The 13,128-nt window shown below is 47.0% G+C and overlaps 1 protein-coding gene across 1 annotated transcript in view; it reads left to right on the top strand.

Annotated features, from left to right (window-relative positions):
- The window catches only part of MRC2 (mannose receptor C-type 2), a 96,178-nt gene that overhangs the window by 42,895 nt on the left and 40,155 nt on the right, over positions 1-13,128 (top strand). Inside the window, exons 8-9 of the mRNA XM_077917520.1 lie at positions 436-590; positions 3,815-3,922. Coding sequence (XP_077773646.1) covers positions 436-590; positions 3,815-3,922 — 263 coding nt within the window. The remainder of the gene's footprint in view (positions 1-435; positions 591-3,814; positions 3,923-13,128) is intronic.

Here is a 13,128-nt window from a genome sequence, read left to right as displayed (position 1 = left end):
AGGATAGTACGCACCCCGGAAATGATCTTCAGCTTCTGCCTTCTGGAAGAAGGTTTAGGGTTATAAAGGCCAGGACTAGCCGCCTGAGAAACAGTTTCTACGCAAATGCAATTCTGGTTCTAAACGCAGCATAAGGGATCTCTGTAGTATAGTGCATTTTAAAATGGGTTTTTTAAGTTTTGGGGGGGGTTTTGAATGTTTTGTGTAGTTTTTATGTAGTTTTATGGAGTTTTTATGTAGGTTTGTGGTAGTTTTATGTAGTTTTTATGCAGTTTTATGTAGTTTTCAATTTCATTGTTCTGCAAGGGACAATGGCAATAAAGATATCGTATCGTATCGCCTGGGTGTATTGTGTGGGGCAGTCACTGGCAGATGAAGAGGATTTTCCCCCCTTCATTTAGTAGAAATCCCCCCTTTCCCTGCTTGTTTTGGCAGATGTCGAAGAGCTCTGGATTGGCCTGAACGATCTCAAGCGGCAGATGAGCTTTGAGTGGTCAGACGGCACGCCAGTGCAGTTCACATTCTGGCACCCCTTTGAGCCCAACAATTTCCGAGACAGCCTGGAGGACTGCGTGACCATCTGGGGACCGGTATGTGTAAGAGCTGGAAGTGTAGCCTTATTAGACTTTACCGATTGGTGGGCTCTGCGTTGCTCCCGGATGGGAGAAAGGAAGTCAAATGACACCGAGGGTTGGTTCAGAGAAAGAGTTCTTTATTTTTTATTTATTTTTTATTTTTTATTTTATTTTATTCTTCACGGCCTAGGACCCTTGTACCTACGGGACCGCCTCTCCCGGTATGCCCCACGGAGAGCCTCAAGGTCCATAAATAACAACACCCTAGTGGTCCCAGGCCCTAAGGAAGTTAGATTGGCTTCACCCAGAGCCAGGGCCTTTTCAACACTGGCTCCGGCTGGTGGAACGCTCTGCCTCATGAGACCAGGGCCCTGCAGGATCTGATTTCTTTCCACAGGGCCTGTAAGACAGAGTTGTTCCACCTGGCCTTTGGCTTGGAGCCAATTTGATTCCCTCCCTCCCTCTCTTTCTTTTTTCTTTTCCTTCTCCTCCTGCAATGAGGCTACATTTTAATATTTTAATGTTCCATTATTTTAATGTTGTATTTTATTTTTGTTTTTAAGTTGTAATCATTCTTCTTGTTTTTATTATTGCTTGTAAGCCGCTCTGAGCTCGGCCTTGGCTGGGGAGGGCGGGGTATAAATAAAAAAATATTATTATTATTATTATTATTATTATTATTATTATTATTATTATTATTATTATTTCTGCTCTCCGGAGCAACAGAAAGGCACTTGCGTGGTCAGTCCACAGCAAGTCCAAAGAAATGAGAAATTTCATGCAGTATATATATCCTCCAGGCACCCTCTCCCCCCTTCCCCAGGAATCCAGCCACGTCAGCTTGTACACGCAGGTTGACATCGCAGATGTTCCTGCTCTGGTACTCTTAACCATAAAAGGGTTTTCCTTCCTGTACTCCTGACCATAAAAGGGTATTCCTGTTCCTATACTCTATCTTGGAGCAAGAGGTCACCAACTCTAAGAACACACTCTGGCGCTGTTCCCGGACTAGGTCTGTGCGTCAGAGTGTGGTCAGGATGTAAGATAAGACCCAGACGCATCATCCCTACTCCACTGGAACAGCCAAGGTCATCCATTGCCGTGACTGATAAAGGAGAGAGCTGTTTATACGGCTGTGTTCTTGTTATGCATTTGCTCAACAGCTCAAGTTAATGCATTTTAGAAATGCTCCCTTGGAGAAAGAAGAAAAGGGGGGTTTTGGGTCCCGTTTCAAACTGACTGCTCAGAAACCCGTTCCTTCAGAAGGATATCCATCACGAGAAGGGGACATAGCTCTGAGCATACAGGATAGAACCCTCTTCGTATCTGTCGTGCAACACTTAGGAATGCAAGCTTTCATGAATTGAAGGTCGCAATTGATTGCCGGAAATTATATTTATAAATATGGCTCCTGGGCAAACCTGAGCTGACAGTTAGCAAAGTGGTTGGAATTCAGAGCCTTAAAGAACAGGCAGTTTTGCGGGCCGTCATTCAACTGGGTCAGCTCCTTCATCCTTTCAGTAGATTGGACGGAAAAAGAAACCTAGTAATGACTCCCCTTTCCCACTTGGCCGCAAAGCAAGTGTGTAATGCAAATGGTTTTTCTTTTAACAGTAAGACAACTAAATTGGGTAGTAGTGTCCAGGTGAAACCCCAGTCAAGTGAGAATCTTGGGCCCAGAGGCTTAATTTGGCCCCAGGCTCCTTTCTGGCCCTCAGGACTGTCCTCAGGCCACACCCCTCAGTGGTCCTGGAATTAACTCTGAGCATGCTCCTTGCTGGGGGATGGAGAGGGATGGATGAATGTGAAGAAACTATACAGTACTGTGCAAAGGTAAAATCCACATATGTTGCGGTGCCTGCGTTCCTTTCTGGGTAACCACCTAGCCATTGCACATGGTCCAGAAGGGAATATGGCTCTCGGGTCGAATAATAATAATAATAATAATAATAAAAAATAATTTATTACTTACCCATCTGGCTGGGTTTCCCCATTCGTATCCTACAGTAATGATAAGTAAAGGTAAGGTACGCAGGTGGTCTAAACCACTGAGCCTCTTGGGCTTGTCGATTGGAAGGTCGGTGGTTGGAATCCCTGCGACTGGGTGAGCTCCCATTGCTCTGCCACAGCTCCTGCCAACCTAGCAGTTCGAAAGCACACCAGTGCAAGTAGATAAATAGGTACCACTGCAGCGGGAAGGTAAATGGCATTTCCGTGCGCTCTGGTTTCCGTCACGGTGTCCCATTGCGCCAGAAGCAGTTTAGTCATGCTGGCCACATGACCCAGAAAGCTATCTGTGGACAAATGCTGGCTCCCTCGACCTGAAAACGAGATGAGCGCCACAACCCCATAGTTGCCTTTGACGGGACCTAACCGTCCAGGGGTCCTTTACCTTTTTTTTTTTTTTTTACAGTAATGATAATCTTGAACATATGTTTATTTTCTTACAGAGTTTCCCCCCTTTCCACTACTGTACCTGGGAATAACTTTTGCTGCAATTCTGATTAAGTAAAACAAGGGTAGGGAATGGATCTGAGAACTGATCAGTGGAGAGTGAGGATGTGTAGGAGAAAATTAGATTGAAATGGAGGAGCAGGCAAGATGGAGTATCGCTGCAGAAGGGCACAGAGACAAATAGCCTGGGTTTTTTTGGCGGGGGTTGGGGAAATCAAAGTCTTCCTATGCAGAATTCTTCTGATAAGGCAAGGCTGGGGAAGCTTTGGCCCTCCAGATGTTGTTGGATTCCAACTCCCATCAGCCCCATCCAGCATGATCAGTGGTCAAGCATGATGGTAACTGTAGTTTAGCAGTATCCAGAAGGCCACAGGTTCTCCTCCCTGTGATAAAGGATTGTATTGGTCCTGAGGCTTTTGTGTGTATGTTTGTTTTGTAAATAGAATAAAATTTCATCAGTGCATCCTTCAATGGACTTATTTATTTCCTGTGCTCGATTTAGGAGCTCTCTTTTGCTGGACCAAGGTGAGATTAGGGCAGAACAAACTGCAAGTAATTCTAGTGCTCCGAAAAGAACATAGGGGTGGTGCCCCCACAGTTGCAAAATAATTTAAATAATTTGAGTCCAGCAAGATCCGAAGGGCACTAGGTTGGGAGAAATGATGGACTGGGCATACGCCGTAGGGCGGAAGGCTTACATTTTTGGGTTACATGTTTTGAAGTTGCTGCTTACTGTGGGGAATTCTTTTCCTTGAGCTGGGATTTCTCTGCCTCTCTCTGTCCAGGAGGGGAGGTGGAACGATAGCCCTTGCAACCTGACGTTGCCTTCCGTGTGCAAGAAGCGTGGCCGCGTGAGCCAGGGGAGAGAAGAGGAGGACCACGGCTGCAGAAAGGTAAAGAGAGCAATGGCGGCAATGCATGCAAAGGTGACAGGGCGGAAGGCCGCAGGAAGGGGAGGCTGGGAGTTGTGGTCCAAAGGCTGCCTCTTGGGGAACAGGCCTCTACAGGTCGACATATGAGCACTTCTGGAGAGGAGAAGGATGAGGCCCAAGGCCTGTCCTGCCCAAGGCAGGTGAGGTTTCTGACTCACAAGCGACTGAGGAGAAGTCTCTGTGTTTTCAAATGCTGCTTTGGAAATAATAATAATAATAATAATAATAATAATAATTTGTATGCCGCTCTCCCCAGCCAAAGCCAGGCTCAGAGCGGCTAACATATAAATAAGACAATATGCATAATACATTATACAATATGCAAATAAAATAACATTCAACATTCATTAAAACAATATAGAATAATATTAAATATCAGCATTTCAAAATTAAACAGAAATCCACTCAACAGTTACAATAAGTAATTTCTAAACACTCATTTGGAGCAGAGCGGTGAACAAATAAGAAACCAGAAGTTCGTAAACTCTTTCTAAAATAAAAGCAAGATGCGTGTCCTGTACTCTGTTTAAACTAAGCTATTGCGCTTTGAGAGAGACATTGTACCAGCTGCATGTTGTCTGTCCAGATGTGTGCTGTCCAGATAGACTTCCTTTTTCCAGTGCAGTCCAAGTTAGATCTCCTTTCCAGCTGGCCAGGGCCAGAATGCTCGCCTTTTTCCCTCTGCAACAACAGCGCAAGCTGGGAAGGGAGACATGGAACATTTCTGTATTAACTGCTTTTAGCTAAGGGAATTCTGGCATTGTCAAGGGCCCTGTGACACCAGCTGGGATGGGGCAGGAATGTTTGTCTGTGTCAGAGCGGGGTCCCAAGGTGTGAGTGGGGGGTATGCAGCTCAAGCCGCGACTTAGTCCTGCCGTGGGTCACAGAAGGGGAGGCAGGGCTAGTTCAGGGAGGGGGTCCGGTTGCCAACTGTGTCGTGCAAACTGACACAGCTCCACACTCGGGTGTGCACGCTTTTAAGCCCAGCCTTCCCATTTGTGATAAGTGCCTTGCAATTGAGGGACCGCACCCTGCTCTTTAAAATTAGAGGTATTTTGTTATGCCAAGCCATGTATCATGCTTCAAATCGCGCATCCTGTACTTTGAGCTGAAGAAGAAGAAGAGTTTGGATATCCCGCTTTATCACTACCCTAAGGAGTCTCAAAGGGACGCAGGTGGGTTAAATCACAGATCCTAGGACTTGCCGATCAGAAGGTCGGCGGTTCGAATCCCCACGACAGGGTGAGCTCCCGTTGCTCGGTCTCTGCTCCTGCCAACCTAGCAGTTCGAAAGCACGTCAAAGTGCAAGTAGATAAATAGGTACCACTCTGGCGGGAAGGTAAACGGCATTTCCGTGCGCTGCTCTGGTTTGCCAGAAGCGGCTTAGTCATGCTGGCCACATGCTGGCTGTATGCCGGCTACCTTGGCCAATAAAGCGAGATGAGCGCTGCAACCCCAGAGTCGGCCACGACTGGACCTAACGGTCAGGGGTCCCTTTACCTTTACCTTAAGGAGTCTCAAAGCGGCTCACAATCTCCTTTCCCTTCCTCCCCCACAACAAACACTCTGTGAGGTGAGTGGGGCTGAGAGACTTCAGAGAAGTGTGACTAGCCCAAGGTCACCCAGCAGCTGCTTGTGGAGGAGCGGGGAAGCGAACCCGGTTCACCAGATTACAAGTCCACTGCTCTTAACCACTACACCACGAGACCGTGTGCAGATTTTATTGATAAAGCTTTCCGATTTTCTCCGAGCTGAGAGTCCCCAAGGCTTTCGCCCGAAGGCGGGAGCCGCAAGGAGAGACACAAGAAATCTGTAAGATTCCTTAGAATACTGTTTTTGAATTGAATTGATGTTTGGGTGTGGAGGAGGGTGACAGAGAGGAGAAGTGGCTGAAGTTTACGAGCATTGGTCGGTTTGTTTGTATGCTTGTTTAAATGCTCCCTTTTAAGTAAACACACTGTTTAGCTCTGAGGGATGAGGGTAAAAGACTGGCTTGCTAAAAGTTGAACCCAACTTCTTACAAACATTAAATGGCAGCCTTTGCCTTTGGACAGCTGGTCCCTTGACTTAGCAGATATGGGCAGGAAGGAAAGCCGCATCATTCCTCAAAAGTTGTGGTGGGAGCTCTGAATTGCTCTCTAGGATCAGAATGCATTGGGGTTGTTTGTACCTTTGAAAACGTCCATGTCGCTAGTTGCAGAAGACACTGGGCTGGTTTCTGGGTCTTCTAGCAGATGCCTCTAAGCTTCCCTTTAGATGTTTCCTTCGTTTTTGGCCATCTGGCTTTTGCTTGGTTCTTCTCCATTGTGTTTGCTACCTTCCCATTTAAGGAAAGTTTTGTGTGCCTTTTTAAGAGTCCGAATCGTGCCCTCCAGATGTGGTTGTGCCAACTGGAGCTGATGGAAGTTGTAGTCCAGCAACATTGGGTGCTTTAGTTGCGATTCCTGCATTAATGTATTTTTAATCTTTGTTGGAAGCCGCCCAGAGTGGCTGGGGAGACCCAGCCAGATGGGCGGGGTACAAATAATAAATTGCTATTATTGTTATTATTATTGCAAGGGGTTGGACTAGATGACTCCGAAAGGGTCCCTTATAACTCTTAGGAATCTAACATCTGGAGGGCACCAGGTTGGCAAAGGCTGATAAATACCAGCCAAAGGTGGGTCTTTGAAAGGAGAGTCATCTGAACTGCTTTGAGTAGCCCAGCTGCCATGTGGGCCATGCCGGGTGGGTGGGTGGGTGGGTGTCTGTGTCTCAGTCTCAGTATTGCTTGGACTCCATGCAGAAGAAAACCCCACGTCTTGCTTCCTGGTTCGCAGTGCCTCTCTCCCCTCCTGACCCAAATCCTTCTCCCTTCTCCAAAACACTTTTCCCCCCAGCTCTCAAACCTCAGGACGAGGAAGTATTCTTGAATAATAATACTTCTTCTAAGTCACGAACATAGCTGAGTCTGTACACAAGTGCTTTTCGGCCCTTTGCCTAGATCTGCAAAGCTACAGAAGCAGCAAAAAGTCGTGTGCCCACATGGGAGCCCAGAGGTGAAGCCTGCCAGCTGGCAGCCCCTGAGGGGTGAGGCAAGGATTGCTAGGGTTCTGGGTGCTGTGTTCCCATGCCCTGCAAACTTGTATACGCCTTGTGTTTTATGAATATATTTAGCCTCTTGAACCCCAAAGGAAAAGGATCTGGCTGTAGAAGAAAACATTCACCAAATAGAAAGACAGAGATGCTTCGCGACTTTGTTTTTCTGCCGCTCACCTAGGCAGTCTGCTGCAGCAGAATTCCCTTCTTAAGCAGTTTTATTACGAAGCGTGAAATGTTCTCCTTGACGATAAAGTTTCCTTGAAATGTGTCTGCAACCGTAGCTGTCAGTGCAACCATCTTTTCTGTTCTCCTTCATTGTTTCTGATGCATGCTGAAGGTGTGCCCCTCTTTCCTCTGCCTTCTGACACCTTACGTCGATATAGATATATTTAGGAGGCACCCTGCTCCTTTGATTTTCATTTGCTTCAAACCAATTTGCATGTTGCATTTTAAACCAGTTCTTCAGCCACCTGATGTGGCGGATTGGCAAGCCCTGCTCCATTGCGCCAAGGGACCGCATTTGGTCCCTGAGCCATCCCACCCAACCTGGGCTGCGGTCTGCCAACGGCTCATGGACTGGCACCCGTCCGCAGGCCAACAATTTTGAGTAGCGCTTTTAAAAATTGCTGGGACCTTGTGGTGAAGACCAGGCAAGAAACTTGAGTAAAACAAGTACTCAAGTAGGTTAACCTTATTCCCATTTTACAGATTTGGGAAAACGAGCCTGAAAGGGATTGATTCCCCTAAGGCCAGTTCAGGACCAACCAGAGATATGACAAGAGTAAAAAAAGAAAAAGCGCAAGCCACTGGATAATAATTTATTACTTCTACCCCGCCCATCTGGCTGGGTTTCCCCAGCCACTCCGGGCGGCTTCCAAGAAGAGATTAAAAATACATTAAAACATCAGTCATTAAAAACTTCCCTAAACAGGGCTGCCTTCAGATGTCTTCTAAATGTCAGATAGTTGTTTATCTCTTTGGCATCTGATGGGATGGCGTTCCACAGGGCAGGTGCCACTACCGAGAAGGCCCTCTGCCTGGTTCCCTGTAACCTCGCATCTCACAGTGAGGGAACCGCCAGAAGGCCCTCAGAGCTGGACCTCAGTGTCTGGGCAGAACGATGGAGGTGGAGACGCTCCTTCAGGTATACTGGGCCGAGGTCGTTTAGGGCTTTAAAGGTCAGCACCAACCCTTTGAATTGTGCTCGGAAACGTACTGGGAACCAATGTAGGTCTTTCAAGACCGGTATTTTGTGGTCTCAGCGGCCACTCCCAGTCACCAGTCTAGCTGCCGCATTCTGGATTAGTAGTAGTTTCTGGGTCACCCTCAAAGGTAGCCCCACGTAGAGCACGTTGCAGTAGTCCAAGCGGGAGATAACTTCTGGACTTCTCTTTTCCTTGTCTCCCTTCTTTCCCTCCCCATTGTCAACATTCCAGATGTTTCCTCCAGCTGTCAGAGGCTCCCGATCTGGTTGCTGGCCCACAGAGCTCAGCTAAAGCTCCAGCACTCCCTATCTTTTGTCCTAAAGCAACCAAGATGGTGTTTTTGGCAAGAGGTGAGCCCATCTGCCGGAGCTGTCTAGCGGATGCATTCCTCGCAGGCAGCATTGCGAACTTGGATGAAGGCTGGCGTCCAGAAGGTCCCTTCCTCCTCCCTCTCTCCTTCCCAGATATCCCTGTTCTTTTCCAGCATGACTTTTAAAAAACAACAACAACATGCTGACATTTCCTTGGTTTTGTATTCTCCCAACTGGTTTCCTTCGTAACTAGGAAGATCCAGCCATAGGCCGTTTATGCTAACAGCAGAGCTCAGAAGACCAGCTCCTAACCCCCCATTAAGTACCGTATTTTTTGCTCTATAAGACTCACTTTTTCCCTCCTAAAAAGCAAGGGGAAATGTGTGTGCGTCTTATGGAGCGAATGCAGGCTGCGCAGCTTTCACAGAAGCCAGAACAGCAAGAGGGATTGCTGCTTTCACTGCGCAGCGATCCCTCTTGCTGTTCTGGCTGCTGAGATTCAGAATATTTCTTTTCTTGTTTTCCTCCTCCAAAAACTAGGTGCGTCTTGTGGTCTGGTGCGTCTTATAGAGCGAAAATACAGTAGTTTCCTTTCTAAATCTGCATCCAGTTGTTGAATATATGAGCAGGAGTTCTCCGCTAGAGTAAGATGATTTGGAAGCTGTGGAATCTCTTCCTTCAAAGAGCTTCAATAAGTGATTGGAAGCTGCAACAGAAAAGTCTTTGCAAGGAAGGGAATTCTCTTGTTGCGCATATTTCGGCCTTCATCTTTCCTCCCTCCCTCCCTCTTGTCATTATGGGTTGAGAAATGGTCCATAAAGGTGGAGCAGAAGAGTGTGCAAGGGAGAGAATCTTTCTCTGAACAAGAAGAGGGAGATGGTTCTCATCTTTGGGGTACAGAATCAGCCCAGGGAAGCTGTTAGGATATCTGTCTTGAGATTGGGGATAGCTGGTGTTGTGCCTTCTAGATGTTGTTGGACTACAACTCCCATTATCCCTGGCCATTGGCCGTGCTGGCTGGGGATGATGGGAGCTGGAGTCTCTCCTGGGGATCTCATAGCCCGTTGTTTTTCATCTGCGGTACTTGTACCACCCGATGTGCTGTGAAGCATCGCTGGCTGAAAAATCCTTGGGGTTAGGTGATCCACAGTGTCAGGGAACTGCCATCAGCTCAGAAGCGAGAGGTGGAAGGGCAGTTGTGTTACAGGGAGCCTCCGAAGATCTTGCAAAGCAGTTCTTCCTCTGGTGAGGAGGGAAGCCCCGCCTCCAGTGGGGAAGGGGCGCAGGGATCAGAAGATGCTAGGGAGAGCCTCAACACCGAGCCTGAGCAAAGCGGAGGGGAGGCAAGTCCCACTTTGTGCAGTAGGTTTGCGCGCAGAGAGGGGAGGAGAAGGATGGGGGAAACACGACTATTATGCTGGGTAAGGTATAAGGACCGCCCACTCTCGGATTCTGCTAGCGACTGAACAGACATGCACTTGCGACGCTCTGCACTGTAAATGGTTTGTACAGATAATAAAGCCTGGAGAAGACAGGTTGGAGTCTTGCCTGTTTGCTCTTGAGCAACCACACCAGACCTGACACACTGGGTCCCTTGTGAGTGGATAGGTCTGTGCATGTCTCCCTAGCTAAGGCGTCCTAACTGAGTTAAGTTGTGGGCGAACATATCCGACGACACAGCGATTCTTCCAAAGCAGCTCTTTATTTGTAAGCCAGAACAGAACTGAACTGAGGAGCTCAGTCAGCCTACTTATATAGAGCTCCACTAGAATGCAACAGTAACCATTTTCTGTAACTAGCCAATCACTGAACGTCACTTTCGATCCTTCATTTGCATACAAACTATCTACAGTATCCCCTTGCTGGCCCAGGGTGAGAACTTCAGTACATAACAGCTCTCCTGTTTCTTTCCTTCTTGCCCTGGGTCTTCCTCCTTGCTCATTTGATCCCTTCTCCTTTTAGCCCTCCTTCTCTTGTGGCCAGCTTGCCGCCTCCTTCCGAAGGCTTCTCCCACGCTGCATGTTGATAGTGGCAAGCCCTGTGGCTGCCTTCAAAAGGAGCTTTTTCGGATCTCTGAACGATTCCCCCTCCATCTGCCTGACCAATTTGAGCTGCCTATTGTGCTCCCAGCTTAGGAGAGGCTCCAACATCAACAAACCAGAGCTATGAAAGCACTCTGCGGTGGGGTTTGAACTTCTTCCCTTTTCCCTTTTTTCTCGTGCCGAAGGAAGAGAGTTCGCTTCCCCTTCTTGGACTCTTCTGGGCATTGGTAGCTTGGGTTAGGGTGTGGGGATTTCAAGCGGCTTTGATGTGTTTTCCTTCTTCCTTTCTGAACTCTGCAACGTCTTCTTCTTGTGCTGTGACCTTGAAAACCAAGCCAGAGCCATGCTAGCTGGAGAGGGCAGGCACCAATAATGGAGACCCCCACCTCCCATGACCCACAGGCCAAGTCCACACAAGTAGTCCATAGCTGTCAAGCGTCCCTTATTTGGCGGGACAGTCCCTTATCCCAGCGCCATGTCCCGCTGCTGTCCCTTATTGATGATGTCCCTTAAATAAGATACTGAAGGTAATGGGGACCCTTCTATGTCCAGCTGTGCTTTGTTAACAACAAATTGTTGCTGTTTTTTGGTGTTGAATATATGCTATATGGTAATTTATGGACCTAATAGGTATCTAAAGCCATTTGCACGCAACAAAATATGTATTTTATCAAAGTAATTGTTGATCCCTTATTTTGGCTGCTGATCCCTTATTTTCGAGGCGGCTGGTCCCTTATTTTCAAATCTGTAAGTTGACAGCTATGCAAGTAGTCACTTCCTTTCTTTCCCATAAAAAGGATGCTGCAGAAATCCAAAGGGTTGCATCCAGTGCTAATTTTGCTCGAAGAAGAAGAAGAGTTTGGATTTGATATCCCGCCTTTCACTCCCTTTAAGGAGTCTTAAAGCGGCTAACATTCTCCTTTCCCTTCTTCCCCCACAACAAACACTCTGTGAGGTGAGTGGGGCTGAGAGACTTCAGAGAAGTGTGACTGGCCCAAGGTCACCCAGCAGCTGCATGTGGAGGAGCGGAGACGCGAACCCAGTTCCCCAGATTACGAGACTACCGCTCTTAACCACTACACCACACGGGCTCTCAAGCAGTTCCATTGAAGTTAATTGACATGCCTAACTTGCACCCATTAAATTCAGTGGGTCTACTTTGGGTGGGATGGGAAGGGACTGTGAAGCCATAGGGCCCATTTCTCAGAAAGCACATCCTGCATGCCAGTCAGGGATGGGAGAGGAATTCGCTGCCTTGATTGCCCTTCTTCCACATTTGTTTGTTTGTTTATAACAATATAATAATAATTTATTACTTATACCCTGCCCATCTGGCTGGGTTTCCCCAGCCACTCTGGGCGGCTTTCAACCAAATATTAAAAACACAATACAGCATTAAACATTTAAAAATCTTCCCTAAACAGGACTGCCTTCAGATGCCTTTTAAAAGTAAGATAGTTGCTTATTGCCTTGACATCTGTTGGGAGGGTGTTCCACAGGGCGGGTGCCACTACCGAGAAGGCCCTCTGACTGGTTCCCTGTAATCTCACTTCTCGCAGTGAGGGAACCGCCAGAAGGCTCTCGGAGCTGGACCTCAGTGTTTGTTTGATTGCCGCCCTTTATCAAAAGATCTCAGGGCGGTTCACAAAGATAAAACACAGGTACAGTGGTGCCTCGCAAGACGAAATTAATTCGTTCCGCGAGTTTTGTCGTCTTGCGATTTTTTTCGTCTTGCGAAGCACGGTGTCAGGAAAGTTTTGGAAAAGCTTCAAAAATCACCAAAGTCTTCAAAAACCTCAAAAAAGGCTACCACACCGCGTGCTATGAGTTGCTCCTCAAAGTCAAGTCACAACTGTATTAACGGTGTTAAGAAAAAGGAAACAAACTTGCAAGACGTTTCCATCTTGCGAAGCAAGCCCATAGGGAAAATCATCTTGCGAAGCAGCTCAAAAAACAAAAAACCCTTTCGTCTTGCGGGTTTCCCGTCTTGCGAGGCATTCGTCTTGCGAGGTACCACTGTAAATAAATAAACCAAAACAACAAAAACAATAACCCCCACCTTCCCACAGAAACATTTAAAAGGCCGTAGACTATTAATCAGCCGAAGGCCTGGTTGAAAAATATAAAGTGAAGGCACCAGGCAAACCTGCCTGGGGAAAGCATTGCACAAATGAGGAGCCACTACAGAAAAGGCCCACTCTAGTTATTTTATTTATTTGCTAAATTTATATATACACTTCAGTGTTGAGGATTTTATTCTCTCTTGTGATCCCCTGGTGCTTAGTTTTAATAATGAACATTTTATCATTTCCACTATGTTGGGGTTCTTTGCTTTCATTGTTGGTTGTGTTTTTATTGCTGTAGTTTTTATCCTGCGTTGTAAGATGCTCCAGTTTCTGTTTTGAAAAGAGTGGGGTGGATGTGAGTATTATTATTTTTTTACAGTAAGCGGTCAGCATGCTTAGGACTGCAGCCAAAGGTGCTTTTGATATACGGTGTGACTATTTGATATTTTCTCTTGGGATGGT

The sequence above is a fragment of the Podarcis muralis genome, chromosome 13, assembly GCF_964188315.1.
Source record: "Podarcis muralis chromosome 13, rPodMur119.hap1.1, whole genome shotgun sequence".
NCBI lineage: Eukaryota > Metazoa > Chordata > Lepidosauria > Squamata > Lacertidae > Podarcis > Podarcis muralis.
Note: the sequence above shows the minus strand (reverse complement) of the source record. Positions and strands in the feature narration are given on the sequence as shown.